General features: G+C 41.8%; 1 protein-coding gene across 3 annotated transcripts in view; it reads left to right on the top strand.

Annotated features, from left to right (window-relative positions):
* TBC1D15 (TBC1 domain family member 15) overlaps positions 1-25211 on the top strand; it is a 99069-nt gene that overhangs the window by 37867 nt on the left and 35991 nt on the right. For 2 of the 3 annotated variants that reach the window (XM_074942036.1, XM_074942034.1), the window contains 9 exons: positions 766-976; positions 8070-8172; positions 8899-8949; positions 9246-9443; positions 11291-11419; positions 20328-20431; positions 20699-20793; positions 22551-22667; positions 23159-23259. In XM_074942036.1, the coding sequence (XP_074798137.1) occupies positions 766-976; positions 8070-8172; positions 8899-8949; positions 9246-9443; positions 11291-11419; positions 20328-20431; positions 20699-20793; positions 22551-22667; positions 23159-23259 (1109 nt within the window). The remainder of the gene's footprint in view (positions 1-765; positions 977-8069; positions 8173-8898; positions 8950-9245; positions 9444-11290; positions 11420-20327; positions 20432-20698; positions 20794-22550; positions 22668-23158; positions 23260-25211) is intronic. The other variant, XM_074942035.1, reaches the window with a different exon arrangement.

Below are 25211 nucleotides of genomic sequence, written 5' to 3'. Positions count from 1 at the left end.
GATGTACCTTAATTGGGACAGGAGAGGGTCAGGGGTGTGGGCTCTGGGAGGGAGTTTGGGTGCGGGCTGGGGCAGGCGGTTGGGATGTGGGGGGGTGAGGAGTCGGGCTCTGGGAGGAAGTTTGGGTGTGGGGTGCGGGCTCTAGGAGGAAGTTTGGGTGTGGGGTGCGGGAGGGGGTCAGTGGGGTGGCGTTTACCTCACGTGGCACGGCTCCCAAAGTGAGCAGCACACCCACCCCTCTGGCAGTAGCTCCTAGGCAGGGGAGGGCCAGAGGGTCTCCGCGTGCCACCCCCCCAGCTCCCATTGGCCGCAGTCCCCCCCGCAAGGGGCCACAGGGACAAGCCGGCTGCTTCAGGGAACAGCATGGGCGTGGTGTGGAGGGAGGGAGGCAGAGTGGGGAAGGAACCGCCTTAGCCCTGCTGCTGGCACGTCTCTGTGTGCCCCTTGTGGGGAGGGAGGGCAGTGAGTCTCGGGCAGCACTCGGAGCCCCCTCTCCCCACCAGGGGTTTGCAGAGATGCGCCAGCAGCCAGCGGCTTCTGAGAGTGGCATGGGGCCACTGGTCACGGCATGCAGGCAGCCTGTGCCGCTGGCCGGGACTCAAGAGCAGGTTGTCAGATGAGATTTGTCTTGCATTTTGTGGGCCCACCTGTCGTTGGGGGCCCTGTGCCACTACATAGTTTGTTTCATTGTAAATCCGTTCCTGGGTATATTTAGATGCTAATAGTGGAAACCAAACTGTAATTGTCACAATTTTGTTTTTAAAGATGCTACAACTCATGCAAATGGAGAAAGCAAGTGGTCATTCCAGTTCAGTTTGACAGATCTGAAGTCAATCAAACAAAACAAAGAAGGCATGGGATGGTCTTATTTGGTATTCTGTCTAAAGGATGATGTCATCCTCCCAGCTCTTCACTTCCATCATGGTGATAGCAAAATATTGATTGTGTCCCTTGAAAAATATGTGGTGTTGTGTGAGTAAGTATCAAACAGTTCTTAATTATGTTAATATATCATATAAATAACGGCAATAATTGTAAATTCTAGTAATACATTTGCAAGTATGAAAGTAGGTTCTGAAAATTTAACACTGACAAGTTAATAAAATCACTTCCCTTTAATCTTATTTCTCACTACTTTAATAATTTATCTCATTTCTAACAATTGATTTAATCATGTTTTCATTTCAAATGTTTTGATATATTTAAACAAGCTTCATCAATCTATTGAAAATCAAACAACCTTTGCAAAAAGCTATAATGGTTTATGATATTAGCACCCTCTAGTGGGTACAGAATGGGAATAAGGAGACTTGTGTTCTGTTACTCACTTCACTATTGTTAGACTTTGTGACTGTGAGTTTCTTTTCTTCCAGTTTCCTCATCTAAATATAGGGGTGATAATAGTCAACCGGTGTAAATCACTTTAGATCGTCAGCTTTCTTCTCCAGACCTGAAAATCTCTGTGAAGCTCAAAAGCTTGTCACTTCCACCAACATAAGTTGGTAAAAAAAAAAAAAAGATGTTATCTCACCCACTTTGTGTGTCTCACATATAAGCAAAATAATTATTATTGATGATGATAATTTCTATTGTAGGTGACATTGTCAGGATAAATGAGTCTAGAAGTTAAACTTCGTTTTAAAAAAAAAAAAAGTAACACCCCGTCATCCAAATCTATATATAAATGTTTCCTCCAAAGTGGTCTTCAGAATTCCATTTATTCCTGTTTTGATTTTAACGACTTCACATTCTCTTCTTAAGGATTTGAAGGGAAAAAAAAAAACTGGCCAAGAAAACTGACCATGGATCCTTCCAGTTTCTGATAAAGTTGCTCCTGCTGACCCAGAAATGAAGGACTAAATATAAATCTTGAACTCTGATACCCTCCTGAGAGGATATTACATCACTATTAGACTAGCTTTATGTACAGTATCAGAGGGGCTGGTTTTCTCACTGGGGTTCTGCCTTGCAGGAACTTCTGTTGTGTTGGCCTCTGGCTAGTAGAATTTGTTTTCTGATCAGGTGCATAGCTTATGTTTCATAATACCTCCCACTGTATTGAGCTCCAGAAGTTGTTGTTTGGTGTCTTTTTAATTATTTGTATTGTGGTAGCCCATAGGAGCCCCAGTCATGGACCAGGACCCCATTGTTCTAGGCACTGTGCAGTGTAAAGACTATGTCCCCAAAGAGCTTAGAATCTAAATTTGACACATCAGCTGTCTAAGCATTGTCAACTATTTTGTAGGCATCATGGCAAAGAATGGATTAGAAGGGTGATAATGAGATGGCTTTGTAGATTTTTTTTTTAATGGGGAGCTCTTCCTCCAATGCGAGAAGGGCAGTATGGGAGAAAACATGAAGGTGGTTGGAAAATAAAGCAAGTGGGTGATGAAGGGTGGCAACAAAGGCAGAACAGAGGGGCGAGTCAGCATCCCAGTAGTGTATGAGATATGACGGATAGGGTGGGTATAGGTTGTGAAGAATCTTGAAAATGAGGACAAGTAGTTGGTTCTTGTGATAAAGGACAGTAGATGTGGTCAAAGCTATGAGCCAGGAAAATGATCTTTACAGCAGTATTTTGATCTTTCTCCACTTCTCTATCTCTGCCCTGTTTATGTTCTACTACCCTTGCCCTCCATGGGTACAGAGATTTGGTGGTAGAAATCTTCCATTCCGGTCTGTGGAGGGGCTAGGTGGGTGTGGGGTGAACCCCCCCCTTTGGGGAGGCTAGCCCCCTGACCTCACCCCTTCTGCCTGAGCCCGAGCCCGTGCCCCTACCCTGCCTGCCAGGGCCTCAAGGCGCCCCACGGCCCGAGCAGCCTTGGCCGAACCGTCGGAGCTGCCTGCCCGAGCCGGCGCAGGCCACTGGCCTGACCCCGGAGCTGGCCCAGGCCACTGGCCTGCCAAGCCCCAGGCTCCAGGCCACTGGCCTGAGCTGAGACCCCACTGGAGGGGGAGCAAGGACAGGGCCTTGGGGCAGATCTAGGGTTGCCAACCCTCCCGGTTTCACTGGGAGTCTCCTGGAATCAGGCCCTATCTCCTGGAGGGTACTGAAGCCAAACTAGGAGATTTTCTGTACTGATCTCTGAGGTATAAGGAAGGAAATGCACACTTTTAGTTGAGGCTTCCATTTGACCCAACAATTTTTCTTAGTACAAATCTGATGGTTTTACATTAGGCCACAACATACCACCTTGTCAAAAAAGGAAATAGTGATTATGAAATTTTGTAATAAATATTTTGACCAGTTCACTGTGTGACAAGCTTCACAGGGTTAACATAGTTACTATAGACAGTCATAATTTCTAACTGAAAAATATCCTTTCGATATGCAACTCCCCTCTAATTTGAAAAGCTGTCTAATGCTTTGTATTTTCTTACAGATCTATCTAGTGTTTAAAATATGTTTTTGGGGATTAGAGCGAGTGCTTCATGTTCACGTACTTTGTGACTCAGAAGCATGCTAGCTATATTTGTGAATTAATTCTCTTTTTTTTTAAACAATATTCCAGATGTTTTCTAGAAATAACATTAAGTTAGCAACACATTTAATTTATTTTTCTTGTTACATTAGGAAAGTCATTTAAGGCAACTAGCAAGATAAATTATGAATTTGTAAATACAGTAATTGTAATACTCACTTTAGTTTGTTAGCACAAAAGTTTAATGCTTTTTTCTTTTTTGTAGCTGAGTATAAATCTGATGCATTTGGAGAATAAGCCAAGAATAATTTATCCTTATCTCCACCTATCCCATTTGGCCCATATTTTACTCTGTACTACTTCCTTTCCAGCATGATCTGTTGTTCCATTAGTGTAGCCCAAAGATGAATGTATGGTCTCTTATTTTCTTGACAACCCTCCTTTGAAGTGGCACTCTTTCGACAGTAAAGTCGATACCTTCTCACAACATGCATTCAGTACTATTTGTAAGACGTTAAGTGTGCTCTGAACCAAAACAAACATCCTTCTTTGTTTGTCTATAAACATGATAATAGCAGTATCACAAAAAGAAATAAGGCAGGATTATTAGACCTTGTTTAAAAGGTTTGCTGGTATAGCTACATATACGTTAATGCTTTTGCCTGAATAATTATGTCAGCAAAAAATCATACCCCCTAAGTAACTTAGCTATGCTAGCAAAACTTTTAAGTGCAAACCAGGCCCAAATATATAACTGCTGCTTAAAGTATACTTCTACTAAAGACTGGATTGTCAGTTTGTGGTCCAGTCGTTAGTAAAGGGCTGCTCCTGGAGCAGCCTGGGAGAGAGATTGTGACTTAGGAAGTCAGATTCCCTCCAGATTTCCCTAGACCATTGGGAGGAGTTTACACTTCATGATGCGCTGGTGTATTATGCTGCCAGGCCCTTTGGAGGGGTGCCGTGATGACTCCCTTCTTGCCCACCTGTCTGGGAGGGGAAACCTAGCAATTCTGCAAAGCCTAGTTCCCTTTTCACACAGGAAGCAGTGGTACAAGGGAGCAATAGGGTGTCCCCACGTCCACCCCGCCTCTACTTCCTTGAGCTGGTATGCAGCACAGGCTGCAACCTGGCCCCAAAGTAGCATGTGATTAGGTGCATGTGAACTACCATATTGGATCAGACTAATGGTCTTCCTAGTATGGTGTCTTCTTTCCGGTAGCGTCCACTAGCACTGGTGGTGAAACACTCTGAAACATTTTTTCATTGGAATTTGGCTATTGGTTGAGATCTAAACATTTCACAGGTTTCAGAGTAGCAGCCGTGTTAGTCTGTATTCGCAAAAAGAAAAGGAGTACTTGTGGCACCTTAGAGACTAACCAATTTATTTGAGCATGAGCTCATGCTCAAATAAATTGGTTAGTGTCTAAGGTGCCACAAGTAAACATTTCACAGAGACCATTTAATTTTGACAAAGTTCTGACAGAACCCAGGCAGGATTCCATTGGAAATCTGTCTGGTTTCCTCCAGCTATCTCCCCCTGGTTTCAAGTGTCCCCAGCTCTGGTACAGTCTATCAAGAGGGTCTGGGTCATTGAGAGTTCTGAAATTTTTTTCGTTTTCATTGCAACTTGGAATGAAACCAAATTTTGAAATCCTCTGCTAAACATAATCAGCTTTCTCTATCCAGATCTAGTATCCAGTACCAAATGCTTCAGAAGGAGGAGTAAAATTCCCAAAAAGAATAATTAATACAGTTTAGGGAGAAGTCTTTTCTACTTGTTTGTTCTGATTTATCTTCAGTGTGCCCATTCTTTAAAATTTTTAGCAACTTGTCTTGGTCAGGACTTGTGCATCCTATGATAATGGAACTTTTATTTTTGATGTGATCTAAATTAGCTGTTACCTCTCAAGAAAGAGATTAGAAGTCATTGTGGATTGTTCTCTGAAAACATCTGCTCAATGTGCAGAAGCAATCAAAAGAGCTAACGATGTTTGGAACCATTAGGGAAAGAATAGATAAGACAGAAAATATCATCATGCCACTATATAAATCCATGGTACACCCACTCCTTGAATACTGCATGCAGTTCCGGTCGCCCCATATCAAAAAAAGATGTATTAGAAATGGGAAAGGTACAGAGAAGGGCAACAAAAATTATCAGGAGCATGGAACAGCTTCCATATGCAGCGAGATTAAAACGATTGGGGCTTTTCAGCTTGGTAAAGAGATGACTAAGGGGGGATATGATAGAGGTCTATAAAATCATGAATAGTTTGGAGAAAATGAATAAGGAAGTATTATTTACTCCTTCACATAACACAAGAACAAGGGGTCAGTCAATGAAATTAATAGGCAGCTGGTGTAAAACAAACAAAAGGAAGTACTACTTCACACAGTGCACTGTCAATCTGTGGAACTCATTGCCAGATGATGATGTGAAGGCCAAAACTATAGCGGGGTTCAAAAAAGAATTAGATAAGTTCATGGAGGCTTGGTCCATCAATGGCTGTTAGTCAAGATGGTCAGGGATGCAACCCCATGCTTTGGCCTCTGACTGCAGGAAGCTGGGAGTGGATGACAGGGGATGGATCACTCAATAAATTGCCCTGTTCTGTTCATTCCCTCTGAAGCACCTGGCATTTCCTGCTGTCAGAAGATAGGAGACTGGGCTAGATGGACCATTGGTCTGATCCAGCATGGCCGTTCTTATGTTACATTTTTATTGTTGCATCATTATAGATGTTTCCTTGTTCTGCCCATCATTTGCTCTTCAGCTTGTTACTGTGCATAGTACGTTGATATAAAAACACTAAAAGTGCTTTCTATGTTTTTTTTTGACTAATAATGATTTTTATTTTAATATGGTGAGAAGTAGGGTGCCTTGAGTGCTTGAGAGTTATGCATGGTTGTGGTAGCTAACAAAAATCGAGGTTGTTAGTGTGGTCCTAGCTCCATGCAGATCTATAATCAAGTGTCATTGACTTATCTGCTTTTAAAAATCTTAATTTTAATAAATGTGTTTTTTTGAAATTCTTCAGTCTTCTTCTCCCCTCCTCAACTTGGAATAATGTTTTCTCATTCTGTACCCCACATCTTCCCTCTCTTCTAAACGCACTTCTTTCCATAGTTTCTCCAACAAATATTTGAACTTCTGTGTCTGCTTAATATGATCAACATAAAGAAAAATAAGAGATCATATGTTCCTTGTGAAAACAACCAACTTCAGACCTTATTATGTGTAAATCTCCTTCCCTCCTCTTGCTAGTATCATCTCTCCTTGCTTTATTTCTTGACATGTATAACCTCAGTTACAATATTTTCTGGGAAAAGGCACTATTTTTATTATCTCTGTGATGTGTCATAGACACCTGTGATAGTATATACAAATGTTACATAATCAGTTATTTAATGTTTTGCTTTCTTGCTGTTTCCGTTATTCATACATACTGTATCCTTGATATTCATATAGGGATAGCATAACCGCTTTGTAAAACAATATAATAATAGGGCAGGCTGGCATTCCCCCCTCCTCCTGAACTTTGATAACCTTTTTGCCTTCCATCTAATAATATTCTGTTATGAAAGTATTCAGTCACTGCTCAAGTCAGTATGTCTTAAGTGGGTGAGATGGAACAAATATATTTATTGGATTTGTCACTTTGAACGTTCTGTGCTATTTAGTTTGGCTTTGTATCTCTGTTTTTATTGAATACAATCCTGTTCTGATGCCACATTGTCAAAGCTGGAATTCTGTGAATAACTGCTTTTGTGAATGTGCGTAGCTCCACATTTTGTTTTGAACAAGTATCTGTCCAGAGAGAGAATGTTTAATTTAAAATGGAAATTTCTTACAAGGGTTTTCATCCTCCTGGCTTGACAAATCATAGTACATGACTCAACCTTTGTCCCCTCTGCTGCTTTTAGCAAAACCCAGTTGTGGTTTATTAACTGCCATTGCCAGAGACCTATGACTGTGGTCTGGCAGACTTGAAATGAGATCTCTTGTTGAATTTCATATCCTCCTGCATTAACATTGTATCCTGTCATGTTGGAACTGAAAAGAGATAACAGTTATTAAAGTTCTTATCTTAGGCTTTAATAGCCAAGTATATGTTCTATGTAGCAATGAAATAAAATAATTTTTGTTTCAAAGACTAGAAATGGTGAATTTAACCAATTGATTTCCCGAATAGTGAGCCTCAGGTGAAGGGCAGTGGAGGGTAGGGTTTGTCATAATTTTTTAGGTGCTTCTCTGAAATACTAGATTGCTCAAATACATTGAAAGCAGCCATCTGATGATCAGGTTTCAGAGTGGATTTAGCATTTGGATTCCAAACTAGAATACCTTTTTGCAGGGCTGTAATATGACAGTTCTGTTTCAGAATATAATGAGTATAACAAAATTAATGCACCTTGTAAATGGCAATGCGACTCTGACAAATAGATTGAGAACTATGTATAAAAATGAAAAAATTGCATATTGTAAATATTTTTGTGAGTGTATTGTGTAAAGGGGCTAAGAATGATTTTATGTTCAGCATCAGCTTTTCTCACACACAGCACCAATTGTAACTTACAAAACCTAAAATTTTAAAAACATTTGTAGAAAAACTGGCATCTCGTGATACAAACTGTATTTTATTACAGATCTCCACAGGATAAAAGAATTCTTCTTGTCAATTGTCAGAACAAGAGTCTTTCACAGTCTTTTGAAAATCTCCTTGATGAACCAACATATGGTCTAATACAGGTATGTACTATGTATAAAACCTACTACTCCTCAGTATTCCTTTCAGATTTTAAAACTAAGTCATCTAAAAACACCTGTGCCCTTCCACTGCCAAAAAAACTTCCCAAACAATTCTACAGCTTTCTGTAGAAAGTGAAGAACTTATGTTCTACCTGTATACTATAACTGTGTTCATAAAATTTCATTATTTTTCATATGATCAGCCATTCCTTAAGGTCCAAGTGTTGCTCCTCCATGTTGTACAGATTTTATTTCAATAGGCAAAACCTTGTTTACTTCAGCTGTGCCTACAGCCTTATACATAAAGATATAAGTATTTTAGATTATTCAAATATACTCCATGAATTTTTTTCATAGGGTGGGTGGGGGAAGAAACACAAGGCAAGTCTTGCCCAAATGTTAGGTAATTACTCAAGGAAAGAATATTTCTACCAATAATGTTCTTTCACCTAATATATGTGCTGTTCAGTGCACAATATTGCACAGATGGAAACTATTCTGTTTTATAACTGCCAATTACTGGGTGAAATCCTGGCCTCACTGAAGGCTGTAGCAAAATTCCCATTGACTTCTTTGGGGCCAAGATCTCATCCTATTGATTTGATTTACAAAGGAAGTAATATTGACTAAATTGTATTAGTTTTCAGATTTAGTGATCAAAGAGAGTTTTTTTGTAAGATTTCTAGCAGGATGCTTCTTGCTTCAAGATGTATTTTCTCTGTGAAGGTAGAGCAACTAGACAGAAGAAAGACATTTTGGGCCATTCACCATTGGAAAGTAAGCACTGGACATGACTTATTATTCTGATATAAGTAGGCTAGATTTAGCTAGCACATCACTGGCCAATCTCTCAAATTAAATCATTAGTGTTATGCTACTACCTGTTGTGATTTCTCATTTTAGACTTTTTTAGCACATTAAAATTATGCTATGCAAAATTGCTATTATAAAACCTTTAACTTACAGAATAATTTTTGAGAAATTTTGGTTATAATTTATATTTTTGTTAGGGTAGTTGTGTGAAATATGAAGCTGTTACTGTTAACTTGTTTTCCTCTCCTACTATTACATAGAAATTGAAAAAGGATCCATATACAGCAACTATGGGAGGATTTTCCAAAGTGACAAACTATATTTTTGATAGTTTGCGAGGAAGTGACTCTTCAACTCAACAGCGACCACCATCTGAAATGGCAGACTTTCTCAGTGATGCTATTCCAGGGCTAAAGATAAATCAACAGGAGGAACCAGGATTTGAAGTTATTACACGAGTGAGTGTGTAGATAGCATAGTAGCATAATATAGACATAAAGCACATTTCTTACATACTGAATATCTTCACCGCTACAATCACTGAATTTAAAATTGTTGGAGCATGTTGTGTTTGCTCTTGAGGCTTTGGTTTATGTCTTGTCTATAAAGTAGAGGTCTGCTCAGGCCGAACTTTTTAGGCTGAATCCAAGCCCACCTAACTTAATCTGAGCCTGAGAGGGTCAGCAAATTTTACAGCCCAACCAGACCTTGACCCTTCTCCTTGAACCTGAGCTAGCATTGCCACCTCCTACCCATGAGGTCCGCTCTCCTCTTGCCTGTGGGGTTGGCATGGCAGCAGCTGCATGCTCTGCTACTGTTGAATGCCGGCGCCTGCTGTGCAGTGTGTGCGCTGCAGAGTGAAAGGCACAACGCCGCAAGGTGGCAGTGGATGGCGAGAGCAGGGCACGCAGTCACTGCTGTGCCAACCCCACAGGCTGGAGGAGGAGAGCCCAAGTGGGTCCAGTTGTTTTTCCACACGATCCAGACCATACACTTGTAGTTGCGTCCCATCTTGTTGCAGGGCACTACTATAAACCATGACATAGCATAAGATCAATACTAATAGCTTGAGAATGTATATCAAAATTCTTCCTTTCATGCATTCAGAGAAAAATAGTGTTGTTATTAGCATCCAATTTATCTCCCATTGACGCCAGTGGAAGCTCAGGTTGCTCATCTTACAAGACCATCCCCATAGAAACTGGTTCAGTTCATGTTTGGCTTATTTCCTGTGTTTGGTTTTAGATCTATATTATGTACTTATACCTTCAATCTCTCTTAATATATATGTGCAATTAACCTTATTTTTGTATGGTTAATTTAAACAGTTTAGACTATCCATTTATACCTAAACAGGTCTAATTGTATTAAAACAAAATACTAAATGGAATGATCAGTTGTATTGTAAAGACTGGGGGATAGCAAGTAATTCCATGCACTTGTAATTCTACCATGAATCACTTATTGTGAACCCTGTGGATATATTTTACAGTTATATAAATAAAACGCAATTATTTTATTAAGTGATTCATGGCAGTGAAATTATTTAAACAGCCCAGTGCTTTGAGGTGGCATTAAATATATCAGAAGCAGTTTTTATAAAACTTTTAAAAACTCAAATTATTCAGGTTTTCTCAATAGCTGAAAATGAAAATTGTCAGCAAGTTCAACTATGGAATCTGTAGATTCCTTGGATTTACTACCCAGCAGTTGTTCAGTTAACCCTGGATGTTACAGAAAGTATATGATTTATTTGAGATAATGTTGACCTGTGTGCTTTGATATGCTAAACTTGTGTGGCTTCTAAGCAGTTAAAACCAACTTGAGCTGAAGTAGGCTTTGTTGCTGCCATGAGCAAAATATTTTGAGCAGCAGGGCTAAAATAGAAGCTATGTCTGAAGCCTGAGCCCTACTCAGTGCTCACATATTTGGGTTGGGGACTGAGGGGAAAGTAATTTCCTGGCCATGGAGCTTTGCTGCACTTTCAGAACTGCCCTCTCTCCGGAGTTGAGGGGAGAATGGCCAGTGCGTGTACACAGCAAATGATCTGCTAGTCTCACCCCCAAATCCCTACTATGCTATGATGTGCAAGAACCCCCTTTGGAACTGTGGCATGCTCCTCAAATCTGTCCATTTCCCCCTTCCCTTTTAACTCCCTATACACAGTGCATCTGCTGTGGCCATAGCCCCAAGTGAATATGGAGGAGAGAGCTGGATTTAATACTATCGTGTGGGTTTTTTTAAAAGAAAATTAATGGATCAATGTAATGGCATTCATGTAACATAGGGTTTTTTAATATTTTAGATTGATCTAGGTAAACGACCTGACGTTATCAGAAGAGAGCCAGTGTCTGCTGAAGAATGGACTAAGAACATGGATTCAGAAGGAAGAATCTTAGATGCTGACTTCATAAAGCAAATGATATTCAAAGGGGTAATTTATGTTCATTAATGAAGCTGTTGCTAGGAACTGAGTCAACCAACCCCTTACGGTCAAATTTTAGTTCTCTTTCCACTTCTCTGCAAACTCTGCTACTGAGCTGATTTCATCATGCTTGCAATTTCCAGAAGGCTTTGAACTTATCAGTGTTGTTGGACAGATTAAACAAAGTCTGTTGAGGTGTTCAAACAATGTTAAGGCAAGTCTGCAGCAACACAAAGAAATGCAGTCCCAAGACACAGAGGACTTTTATTAGCTGGTAAGAGAATTTGGAAGTAAAAAGGCCGAGAAGGTCCAGATGACTGGACCTTGGCCAATACAATAGAAGAGGCAAAACTACTTAGGGAGGGAAAGTGTTCTAACTACGGCCATGTCTATGCTACAGACGTTGGTTGACGCAAGTTACACCAGTTTAAAAGCCTTTGTGATTAATACATCACTTGTGAGTTCGTATTTGGCTGCTTGCATTGGTCTTTGACTACTCTCCAGGAGTGCTTGTGTTGATGCAAAGTGTGGTACATCATGGGTAGATATTACAGTATGCCACACGTTACCCTGTGGTGCAGTGCCTTTTGCAGAATTTTTGCAGTGCATTGTGGAGCACACACAAGTTGTGCGTAGGGGGGGAGCTGTGAGCAAGGGGTCAAGTTTCCGTCATGCAACTTTTCCCATCCCATAATGTGGTCCCCATCCCATAATTTATGCCTTTTCTAAAAATCCCACAAACCCGCATGGCACTTTTTGCTGTCAACCATCTCTGACAGAAGCGTGGAGCCCGTAGAACTCTGCGCTACTGTCATTAACGTTGCAAACACAGAATGAACAATATTCTGGTATTTTCAGAGCTGCAGGAAGTTCTGCAACAACAGAGGACATGTTGATTTCTTTGAGGACAGATGACTGTGGAACATAGTGAAAAACAATTCAAGGTTGTTGGTGGCATTAATGAAGTAGCTGCAGATGATGGAGCTTTTGGGCCTGGGAAACAGGCACCAGCTAGTGGGATCACATTGTAGTGCAGGTTTGGGACAATGAGCAGTGGCTGCAGAACTTTCAGATGTGAAACGCTACATTCCTGGATCTGTATACAGCGCTCACCCGAGCCCTTCAGCGCAGACACCAGAATGAGAGCTGCACTGACAGTTGAGAAGCAAGTAGTGATTGCACTCTGGGAAGTTTGCAGTGCTGTATTGCTACCTGTCAGTGGGAGATCTTTTTGGAGTTGGAAAATCCGTAATGGCAGCCATTGTCATGCAAGCGTTTAGAGCTGTTAATTGTATCCTGCCATGCAGGACTGTGACTCTAGGCCGTGTGCAGGATATTGTGGCTAGATTTGCAGCTATTGGGTTCCTGATCTGCAGTGGAGTGATAGATGGCATGCACGTTCCTATTTTGGCCCCAGCCGTGTTACTCTGAAAAATAGGTTTGCGGGCACCCCTAGAATAATCTTCCTATCATTCCCTTAATCTGTCCTTCCCTAGGTATGGGTCTCCAGGGTAGTCAAGGAAACACTTTGAGGATACGGATATAGCCTTCTGATTAAAATGATTGACACAGGCAGTGTTCTTTCCAACACAAAGTATCTTTTTATTACTATAACTAATAATCCCTAATACAGTGTAATCTAAAAGCATGGATTAAACACAAATCACTTGTTGCAAATTAAAGAGAACTCAAACTGCAGTACAGTTTGAATGATGTTAAGTGGGTGTGCTCTGTTACAGATGACCAGTCTGTACAGGGTGCTGACAGCAGTTCTTAAATTGAACTTCCAATTTTACATAGGGAAATTGGAGTGAACACAACATTTTATGCACCTTTATCAACACACACACACGCGCGCGCGCTAATCCCACACTATACTATAATGAGATTTAGCAAACACTCTGAAATCTGTTGATGTCACTCTTTGATTGCTGTTGCTGCTGTTGCCAACTCCCATTAGTTATCAGCGTGGCATGTGTTCTCTCTCTTCTTAGCTCCGCTCTTCATTTCTTTCAGCTACACTGCTGACCTCCTTCAGCAGTTGCTCTGCTCTGCTCTCAACTGTTTTAACTGCTCACCTTTTTATTCTGTCAGCATGCTCACTGTTAAACATTACCTCATTCTTGGATGTATGCTAACATTCTGCACATGCTCACTGCTGTTATTTACTGCACAGTTAAGACCTTGCCCTACTTGGCTTTTTGCCAAGTCACCATTTTAGATACTCTTGGCTTTCTGCCAATGACCTTTTCCCCATTTTTTGCACTGGGCATACTCAGCCTAGAAACACTTTGTGGTCAGACCTCATTTTACTTGCAGTGGTCACGTGACCCACAACACTCAGTGGTGAAGTGATTCCTGCTTATTCAAGTGGAAAGCTAGGGTTAGAAAATGGAGATTAGAAATGTAAAATGGAGTCTGGGGAGTTTCTCCAGTACCAGCCAACAGAAAGGGCTACTTCTGTATGGTTATGCAAGTATTGGTGGATCAATGGGGATTCTTCATGGATGTCAATGTGGACTGGTCAGGGATGCGTGATACTCACATCTCTAAGAACGCAGGACTGTTCAGGAAGCTGCGAGCGGGGATATTTTTTCCCAACCAGTAGATTGCCATTGGTGATGTTGAAATGCCAATAGTGATCCTGGGAGACCCAGCATACCCCTTGCTTCTCTGGCTCATGATGCTGTGTGCTGGTCACCTTGACAGCTCCAAGGAAAGTTTCAGCTACTGGCTCAGCAGGTGCAGAATGACAGTTGAATGTGTTTTCAGTAGACTGAAGGGATGCCGGCGGTGTTTACTTGCTAGTTTAGATTTCAGTGAGAAAAGTATCCCAATGGTTATATCTGCCTGTTGTGCCCTGCCTAATATCTGTGAGGCAAAGGGGCAAAAGCTGCTGCAGCAGGAGTGGAGGGCAAAGGTGGAGAGGCTGTCTACTGACTTTGAACAGCAAGACGAAAGATAATTAGAAGAACTCAGCTTGACACTATATGGCTGATAGGAGAACTTGAAAGAGCACTTTAATGGTCAGCCACAGTAGTGTATTCAGCTGGACTATGCTCTACTTGGCCCTGAAGTTTTGAGGGTTACTAGGAATTGCATAGCACTTGGTGTACATTTATGAATCACATCTTTAAATGAATCAATGAACTTTGTGCTGTCTATTTTACATTTATAATTATTACACGACTTTTTCACTGAACCTGTGAGTTCTGTGGTCCTGTTCTATTACAAGTGATGTGCCTTGAGTATTGCTAGGCATGTTATTAATAGGACTCTACCAAATTCAGGTTCACTTTGGTCAATTTCACAGCCGCAGGGTCTTAAAATTGGTCAATTGCACAATTTCAAATGTTTACATCTGAAATTTCATGCTGTTGTAACTGGGGGGGATCCTGATCCAAAAGGAGGTGGGGGGGGTCCCAAAGTTGTTGTAGGGGGGTTGCAGGATTGCCATATTCATTTCTGTGCCAAGCTCTGAAGGCAGCAGCTGTGGAGTTTTCTGCAGCTGGAGGAGGCTCCCGGAGGTGGAGGCTGGTCTGATTTCCCCAGTGCTGCTGGGAACGCCCCAACTGGGGGATCCTAGCAGCTAGTCGGGGCCAGTGGTGGATTAATGTATGGGCCCAGGGGCCCTGGACAATTTGAAAACTGGGTGCCCCATCCCTGGCAGGAGCCATGGGGTGGAAGCCTAGGCGGGAGAGGGGCTGGAGCTGCAGGGGGTGGCAGCCTCCAGCCCAGGTTCCTGAGCCCGGACAGGAGCCACAGAGGGTGGAAGGCCGAGTCCTGCTGGAGCCGCAGCTTTGAAGTGCCTTTGTACATGGGGAGTCTGACCTGCCAGGGATGGATGGTGGGATAGGAAATGAAGCAATTGTTCGGTTGCATAAAACAATAAAATTTTATCCCGTTTCCATGGGTATGAGCACAGGGTAGTGGCAATGAGTACTGGCACTATTTTCCATAGGGAGTAATGATTTCAGCTGGTAACTTCATTCTTTGGGGCAACAAAGGCACAGTGAACACAGCTGCTGCTGGTGTCCTAAAGCTGCTTGGGTCTGTATGCTGCTGACCTGTTTACTGCAATTGTGCCTGCAGAAGTCATCGTGGAGTGGCATGGGAATGTCCTATTGTGAAGGAAGAAATAAGGTTGCCATCCCTAGAAGTCTTCAAAAGAGGATTGCAGAGTTACCTCCGTGAAAGTTTCATCAAGATCTCTCAGGAGGATTCTAGGGACATCCCAATGTGCATAAACAAACTGCTCCACATGGCTCCCCTTTCCCCACCTAACCTGACAGTGGAGTAAAAAGCAGATGAGAGCTCTGCCTCTGTTGTATCTCTTCTCATATGAGAAAAACAATGAAAAGTAGATAACTGTGTAGTTCTACCTTGGGATTGGGCTGAGTGCCATCTTCATATTTAAACACTGTAAAGGAGAATGCATGCACACACCTGAGATTCCTTTCCCTTCATTGAGCTCACCCATGCCCGGCTGGTAGGACTGGTTAGATTGTGGTAGAGTCTCAAAAAGATCCTGGCTCGCAGCACAGCTGGACCCTTCTGCTACATCTCCCTCCTCTGCTTCTTCCTTGCTGTTCACGGCTGAGGCCTTGGGCTCCTTGGAGGTATCCACAGTGGTATGTGAGGTGCTTGGTGGGGTCTCCGCCAAGTATGGTGTACAGCTCATTGTAAAAGTGGCAGGCCTATGGCTCAGCACTAGATCAACTGTTGGCCTTTCTGGCCTTCTGGTATGCCTGTCACAGTTGCTTCACTTTTGTGTGGCACAGCTGCTGATCCCTGTCATACCCGTTCACCTGCATCCCCTGTGCGATCATTTTTTATGTTTCTATGACTGGTCTGCAGCTGTGCCTGCACAGCCTCTTTTCCCCACAATACCTTCTGTCCACTCCAGGCAGGAGCAAGTGTAGAGCATGTAGCTAGCAGGTCAGTTGGGCAGTCGCATACAACGAGGGAGAGCTGCTAGATGTGTTCTCCAAGGAGTGCAATTAGGAAAAAGGCATTTCAAAAATATAGAGTTTTGAAGGGGGTGGCTTCCATGACCCAGGGGCAATGGAGTTCACAAATGTGACTAGAGTAGTCACTGTCAGTCACTGGGGAAGCTGCTGGAGGATCATTAACATCAATACGGGTCTCACAGTGTCAGCGCTCGCACTGTGGTGACCACAATATGTCATCCATGGCTCAACGTCATTCGAGGAGGTGGTATTGCTGCCTTGCCGTAATGAGGCTCTTACATTGACAGGAGATAAATGTGAGCGCAAACAAGTTGATGCAAAGCAATTTACATCAACCTAACTCTGCAGTGTAAAGCAGGCCTAAGAAGGTGCCTCCCAAGAAACTGTTAATGCTTTAATGAAAGTGCTATTTTCTTTAGGAAGTGAGTCCCCTTTTTTCTGAATTCGTAGTCTTCCTCTCCTGTCTTGCCCTTGTTTCTTGCTCTCTGTGGTTTGTTCTGGTAGCAAAATTGTTGTGGGCTGTGCTGAAGCTGACCCTGAAGATTTTCATTAATTTTAGCCTTGTTTTGTGGAGTCCTGTATTATATGAATTCAGCTTCAGTAGTGAAAATCTAATAGTAAATACAAACTAAAGTTATGAAGAACAGTTATAGCAAGGACACATCTCCTAATCAGTTGTCGTGTGTGATGTTTGCTTTTTTTGTTTTCATGCTGCTCCAGGTGCCAGGTGGGCTCTCTTGTTCACTTTCGAATCTCTACAGTGTGCTAAGGAGGTCTTGCCTGCTTGAGCCAGGGACTTAGAAATGCATGACCTCTTAAAATGGAGTAATAACCTTATATCCACCATTTTTATTTTGGGCCACCACTTTCTTTCACACATACAGTCTTACATCCATTTTTAACTATTTCTTATATGCATGAAGATGGAAAACATGCCTTGGAGGGTGGAGCAAGAATGAGGGTCTCTTCCACCTGGCCTGGGTGTTTTAACTACCCTGTACCCAAAGCAGTCAGTCCAGGAGCCTGTTGCAGAGCAGGCTCATTGGCTGGCTGTTGTCACAGTGCAGCCCATGTGCATGTTGCTTGCCCTCTCAGCATTACCCTGCAAACCCTAAACGTAGAAGGCCAGCATGTTTTAATGCCCTAAGCATCCGACAGCCTGAGAAGTGAATACTTGAGGCCCTTCTGAACCCAGGTCCCTCCTTGCTTCCCATCTGTTGGGTTTGATTACACTTGACTTGGTGGCATAGCCAAGTGATGCAGCAAATATTTGGCACTATTGTACCTGTTTTAACCTAGTAGAAGAGGGGAATATAGTGAGGAGTAAAGGAATACTGTTGCTATAGTGGCTAATATTTGATTATTGAACAGTGTTCAAGAAGTAGATTTGTTTTGTCCTCCCAGGCACAGTGCAGATGCTTGCCCATAGGAGATGCAGGGGCTTGTCCTATTTGAGGCAGGTAACATTCAGGCAGGAGTAGTCCTTGATATAGGAGAGAAATGTGGTAGGAAGTACCAGATTTACTATGAAAGGTTATTGAGAAATAAACATTCTTAAGTACACATCCATATTATGAGTTGTGTGGTGGGATCATCTGCATGTTATATGCTCTTTATTTATAGTTATGACACCAGGTGTATTTTATATTACAAATGGTGTACCAGACCTTGGAGTATTGGGTAATTGGGTCTAATGGAGAGCAGGTTTGGGGGTTGCAAAATAAAGTTTGGACTTGTTAGTTACAGTACAGAGTTTTAAGTCTAGAATTTATCTTTATCTTTTAATGCTTATACAAAGGTTCAAGAATGATGTTTCTGGGGAGGGAGAGAAGTGTCGGGTGAAATGTGACTTAATCTTCTAGTGATATTTTCTTTCACTGTTGCCAGGTTGTGCCCGATGCTTCGGTAGTTTTCACCAGCATCTATGTAATCATTTGATTTTATTCCAGTCATTTGGCAAACAAATTGCATTGGTTCTTTAAATGTGTTTCTAGGTAAAGGCTAATCAGATTCTCTGTCCAAGTCTCTGATTGTTTGCACTATGAGCTTAGGAGTGTGATTTCCCCTGTTGGTGTAGATCCTCATCAGTAGGGTCCTACCAAATTCCTGGTCCATTTTGGTCAATTTCACCATCATATTTTTAAAATAGTCGATTTCAAGGTTTCAGATGTTTTCATCTGAAATTTCATCGTGTTGTAATTGGGGCGGTCCTGACCCAAAAGAGGTTTGTGGACAGGTCGCAAAGCTGTTGTAGTGGGGTCATTGGATTGCTGCCCTCATTTCTGTGCTGCCTTCAGAGCTGGGCTGGGCTCTGAAGGCAGCAGCCACCTGCAGATACGGGAGGTTCCGGAGGTGGGCCTGATCTCCCTCCTGAGAGCAGCCATGCAGGGGAAGAGGAAGTCCTATCCCTACCCAGCCTGGCCAGGACTAGCAGCTAGGAACCCCTAGCTGGGGCACTCCCCAGCAGCATGGGGAAGATCAGACCCATCTCCAGCAACCTCCCCCAGCTTCAGGAAGCTCAGTGGTTGCTGTCTTCGGAACCCAGCTGTGAACTTCAGAACCCGGAGGTGGGTCTGATCTCCCTGCAGGAGCAGCTGTGCAGAGCAAGTCTCGTTCCTCCCGAGCCCTGCTGGGACTAGTAGCTGGAGCCCTGTGCATGGGAACCCCCAGTGAGGCACCCACAGCCCTGCCAATCCTCCTCCCCTACAATAGCTAGATTTCACAGGGAAAGTCTGATTTCATGGTCCATGACGCATTTTTCACGGCTATGAAATTTGGTAGGGCCCTATTCGTCAAGCTAATGCGAATATAAATAGTAGTGAGGCCATAGTAGCATGGGTAGTGGTCTTATCCAGGGTTTTCAGAACCCCTAACAGGGGCAACTTAACTATTTCACTCCAGGCGGTATAAAGAATAAATCAACAGGAACTCAGCACTTCTGTCTGATCAAGGAAAAATGCAAGTAAGCATGTCTAAAACTGCAGTTTATTAGATTTAAGCACGCACAAACATAAGCAATAGGTAAATACCTGGGATGTTCTAAACCTAACATCTGGAATGGTATTGAGTAATTAATAGCAGGTTTGCAGTGGCCAGTGGCCCACCGGGGAGAAAGGGTGTCAGGAAAAAATCTCTCAAGATGGCTTCAGAGGACTGCTCCAAAGCACACACTATTAGCTAATATTTTATAACTTACTTCTACAAAACACATAGGTCATAATGACCCCTACTGTATCATCACTTTTCTAACTTTCAATAAACTTTTAATATCAGAGGTGTCTAAATTCAAGGTTTTCCAACCACCAAGGTTTTCAGATTCAGTTGTTTACTTGTCTGTCCCCTCCTCCCCTTCTGATTAGCAGAAACTGCCAGCTAGATTTGACCTTGTTTCTAAAAGGCTGTGTCCAAATTAACCCTTAACTATGTGGCGTCCTGTTTGTTTAATTCAGGGTGGCTGAATGCTCACAACATGATTGCAGTTAGCTTAATCACATTCTGGGGTTTACACACCCCTCAAATCCAGGACAACAGTGGTGGCACGTCTGAGCTGTGCTGAGTACAACCCCATCTGAAATCAGTGGGTATGTACTCAGCACAGCTCAGCTGTCTCTCTGCTGCTGCTACCTGTGCTACTGTGGCCACACTGCTATTATACTTTTGCTAGTGTGATGAGAATGCGAGTATGTGTACACAAACTGGGGAATCACACCCCTAGCTTGTAATGTAGACATTGCCTGTGAAACCTAATAACAAGGTGAGGTGGTAGGTACTGTAAAGCTGTATGGGAGGATACTCTTTGCCTTCAGCTAATCTGAAAAGTCATCTTAACCTTTGTTTTCAATTATTACTTTAAGCCGTGTCTGCTTACTGTGGCATTGTTTCATCGCTAGAGCTAGAATCTTACATTCTTTGATTCTTATTTATTGCATATGCATATTTTCCCTTAGGGACTCTGCCATGCTTTGAGAAAAGAAGTATGGAAATTCCTTTTGGGTTATTTTCCTTGGCACAGTACCAGAGAGGAAAGAACTAATTTGCAAAAAAGAAAAACGTGAGTACAGACACACTTTTTTGTACTACGAAGTAGGTTTAAATAGTTTCAGAATTTTTTCAAGCATATGCTTATTGTAGTTATGTGGAAGTCTTCCTAAGTCTGCAGAAAGCTAACTGTTTAATGTTATTGAATGCAGTTATCCATGGCTTACTCCTGTTTGCACCGTTCTTTTATTTTTTGAGAGATTGTGACATTCAAATCGTGAAAAGTGAAATGACTTAGCAAGTTGCATTTAGTTTAAAAATGACCTTTCTTTTTCTTTAGAGATGAATATTTCAGGATGAAACTTCAGTGGAAATCAGTCAGTGATGAGCAAGAAAAACGAAATTCAAGATTAAGAGACTATAAGAGTCTTATAGGTAATTTTCCTTTTACAGGTTTAGTGCGCAACATATGAATATGGATTAGATTAATGGCGAGATTAAAAAAAAAAAAGAGAAGTGAAGCTCTTGAGATTTAGAATACTAGAGCCATTGGTCAGTGTATCTTGTGGCCAGAGAATTTGCTGCATAATCAAGCTCCAAAATCTCAGCTTTCACTTAACTTTCTTAAAAAGCTTCTTGGAGTGCATGGGTATGTCCTCAATTAATTAGAGACCTCCCCAGTGAAGAAGGGCACTGGCTTGCTTCAAAGGAGTACCATCCAGTCTTCAGTGGCTCTGAAATTATGAAAGCAATATTGAGTACAGCTTGTCATTTTTATCTCATTTTAAGACAAAAATGAGAGCCAGCATAATCCAGAAACTAGCAGGTACGACGTGGGGTACATCAGTGTTGCGAACATCTGCAATAGCACTTGTATATTTAGTAGCTGACTATTGTGCACCAGTATGGAGCAGATGCAGCCACACACAAATTGTGGATACCCAGCTAAATACAGTGATGCGGTGCATCATGAGAACCCTTAAGTTGACTCCAACACCATGGCTACCTGTCCTGTCTAACGTTGCTCCCCTGCCAATACGCCGAACTGCTACAACGTTCTGCGAAGCTCAGTGAACCTGTGAAAACAGATGTCTTCCTGTTCACCAAGACCTTGACACCCTCCACCCCCCCCCCCCCCCAATGTCTTAAGTCCTGCAAGCCTTTCTGGGAACATTCGTTTAACCTCATGCAATCAGGCTGTGATCAGGAGGAGGCTTGGAAAGCAGATTGGGCTAAACAAGACTTAAAAAAAAAAATAAGCACCTTTTGCCAGATCCCACGCAGAAGGTTCCTGGATTTGACCTTCTATAGTTATCTGGGTCACGTCTGAACCGAATTTGAACCAACCATGCTAGATGTGGACATCTATGGAAAATCAAGGACTCCTTGGTGTGTGAGTGTGGTTCCCCATAACAGACCATCGAACATATCCCTATCTACTGCCCAATTTATAAATATGAGGGAGGCATCACTGCAATAAATTCTGCTACTGCTGATGTAGCCACTTGGCTCAATCAACTTTAGGTGAAATTGTAGTTGCTGCTCTACCCCAGCCATACAAGAGAAGTGCAGTTTGTAATCAAATTCAGGCAGTGTGAACTCTGTTCATTGAAACAACAAAAAATGTACAGTCTATATCTAGGAGCAAGCAGGCAGTTTCAGCTCAGTAATGATTACAGAAACAAGACAAACTAAAATTTAATAATACTTGTTATAATGAACCAACCAATTACAAGTGTAACAAAATCACTTTATGCTTGTTTGCATATTAGCTTTTTCCCATTATAGTTTTTAAACTATGCTGCATATCATATGCATTCGAGTGACATTTTACAATTAACTCATCTAAAGTAGTCTTCTTTGTTGCTTTGAATTCAGTAAAAATATTTTATATTTAATCATGAGGGTTCTGTAAAAAGTGTGTAACAATTAAAAAAAAAAAAATGGAAAATCTGCTTGTAAGTATATGTTTTTCCAGACAGGAAGAATTTTCTTTTAAGTACTTACTCTTAAAATCCCCTTTAAATATTTTATAATGACATTCAGTGAATATAGTTGGTTTATTAAACACTTCAAAGCTCTGCAATAGTGTTTTGAGAAATCAGTAACTTAAAGAGCATTGTGCATTTGTTAGATGTAGGCTTAGTAAAAATTGTTTTGAAAATGTTTTGTATCTGTGGGTTATTTCTCAGAAAAAGATGTAAACAGAACAGACCGAACAAACAAGTTCTATGAAGGCCAAGATAATCCAGGATTGATCTTGCTTCATGACATTTTGATGACCTATTGTATGTATGACTTTGATTTAGGTAAGTGGGACTTGTCTGAATATTTTTTTATAAAAAGTTAATGGTTAGTGAGCAAGGATCACTTTTCAGAGTATTACTGCATTTCAAAAATCTTTTAGTGTATAATTATATACTTTCTGAAGGTTGTTAAAGTTAAATGAAATAGAAATATGGGTGTACGTTTTCTAAAGATTTGGAGAATCAAGGCTATATATGTATACAATTTCTGTCCATGTTTGCAGAACATAAACTTTTAATGATCAAATGCAGGTATTTTTTTAAGTCATACAGAGGAAATTGAATTTTCAGACTATTTGGTTATGCTGATTTGGAACATACCTACCAGTCTGCTGTACCATTGAATAATTGTACAAACAATGAGTGTTCAGTAACAAATTTGAAGCTTGGCATCTTGGAAGATAAGGAAGGAAAATCATTTAATTTAGAGTTCATAATTGTGTAAATCACTAGTTAACAGTCTAAGATTAAGTTTAATTATTTCTTTTTTTAAGGGTATGTTCAGGGAATGAGTGACTTGCTTTCTCCTGTCTTGTATGTCATGGAAAATGAAGTGGATGCCTTTTGGTGCTTTGTATCATACATGGATCAAATGGTAAAAACAAGATTATTTATTTCATAGTGTTCATGCAGCTTTCATTATCTGAATTTAGATGTAAAACGTTGTCATTTTATCTCTTATGTCTTCATGACTAGACTTGAAAATTTTGCACTACTTCCTCTGTTGTCTTTAGTGGAAAGAAGTGTTTAATATTTGCAAAGCAGAAAGAAACAGTTTAATATTGGTGTATGTATGACTGCAGAATAGCTCAGAGGCACGTTTGTCCAATAGATGGACTATGCCCATGTAAAGTAGGTGGCACTTGTTTATCTTCTCTTTTTAAAGATAGGAGGATCAAATCCCCATCATTGCCAGTCAGTCACTAGAGGTTTACACCATCTGTGGACTGATAAAAGTACACCACCACCACAACCGTTCAGCTTCCAAGTCCTGTTACACCATCAGTGAGAAGCTGGCCTTATTGTGTTACCCAAAAGTGCTCATATTTATCAATGTGTATATATACTTCAGCGACAGACAAAAATTGGGAAGATAGGGTTTTTTCCAAGTCTCCTGTTTTCTCCCTTATATTTCTTCTGTTTGTTTATATGTAAAATAAACACGTTTGGTCCTTGACACAGCTTATGGTAGCTTTTGATCTTCTGGGAATATAAAGCTTCCAGAAAGTTTACCATCTACGGGGAAATTCTCCTAGTGTAAGAGGAGGTCTTGGGTGTGACAGTGTCTTCTCTAAGGACCCCTGTTTCCTCTCTGAGTGCAGCTGTGATCTCTGTATGCCAGAACATAGCTCTTTTGGGAGGGCTTGCAGCCCTGAAGCTATTCTGAGTTATGCTGTTGGCCAAAATAGCCCCTAGCTGGCACCAAGATAAAGCTACCATTATTCTTCTTTGAGTAGTGTCCCAATGGGTGCTCAAATATATGTGTGTTTGCGTTCCTGTGCTGCTGACCAAAGAACTTTGGTAGCAGTTTCCTTTCGGCCCACACATGGTTTGTCCGTTGTCCGTCCGTCCCCCGCACCCTCGGCCGCCTTTGTGCTCTGCCACAAGGCTAGCCAGCATTGCGCAGGCGAACCCTCCTCAGTTCCTTCTGAACCACCCCTGGCTAGAGATGGAGCTTTTAGCTGGCTGTTTATCAGATTATTAATTTACTAAAGACTTGTTAATCATTTCTTTTCTAACTACTCCTTGAAGTTTCCTTTATGTGCCCTTTTTTTTAGTCTTAAAAATACATCTGTTTTTGATTTTGGTTTCTCTCTTTCTCTCTCGCGCACACACACACGTACACGTCTGGGACCACCCTGTCTCAGCTGCAAAGAATCCATCCTGGTGTCTGTTGCCTTGGGGAAAATCGCATTGCCCAGAAGTGTGGATTTTGCCAGCAGTTGAAACTGTGGTCCCGAAAGGATAGAGAACTGAGACTTAAACTTCTTCCAGTTGAAGCAGCTCTCCAACTGCCTTCAGACCCATGTCAAGACTCAGTATGATGGGAATCCTCACCACAGCTCTCTACATCCAAGGAGGGTGAGCCTAAGAAGACACCTATGAGCCACTCACACAAGGCTTTTAAAAAGAGAGCCATGAGTCCCCACAGCAAGCCCTGAACCAGCCAAAAACCGCCAGTTCACTCAGTATCATCGGTACGGACAGTACAGAAGCCATCCAAATGCAGTACCTAGAGCTCGCACGGTACTGTTCCAGCAGAACACGTTAGGCTGCCTAAGGACCCGATGGGCCCAGGCAATGAAACATCGGTAACGACTGGGTGAGACAGAGATACTCTGCCTTGGGGAAAGCTCCATTGGTATGGACAATGGCATCTGTACCATCAAAGATATGCCAACCACCGGTGAATCGTTCAACCAGGACCGCATCACCAACTCCATTGGTATAGTCGCTCCGGCACCATCGTCCACCCCCAGTACCGCTACCTACTGCACCTCCTAACTTCGGATACTCAAGAGACCTTATAGTGTCTGATGTACTGGA

Source organism: Natator depressus, chromosome 1, assembly GCF_965152275.1.
Source record: "Natator depressus isolate rNatDep1 chromosome 1, rNatDep2.hap1, whole genome shotgun sequence".
Taxonomy (NCBI): Eukaryota; Metazoa; Chordata; order Testudines; family Cheloniidae; genus Natator; species Natator depressus.
This window is presented reverse-complemented; position numbering and strand designations above follow the sequence as displayed.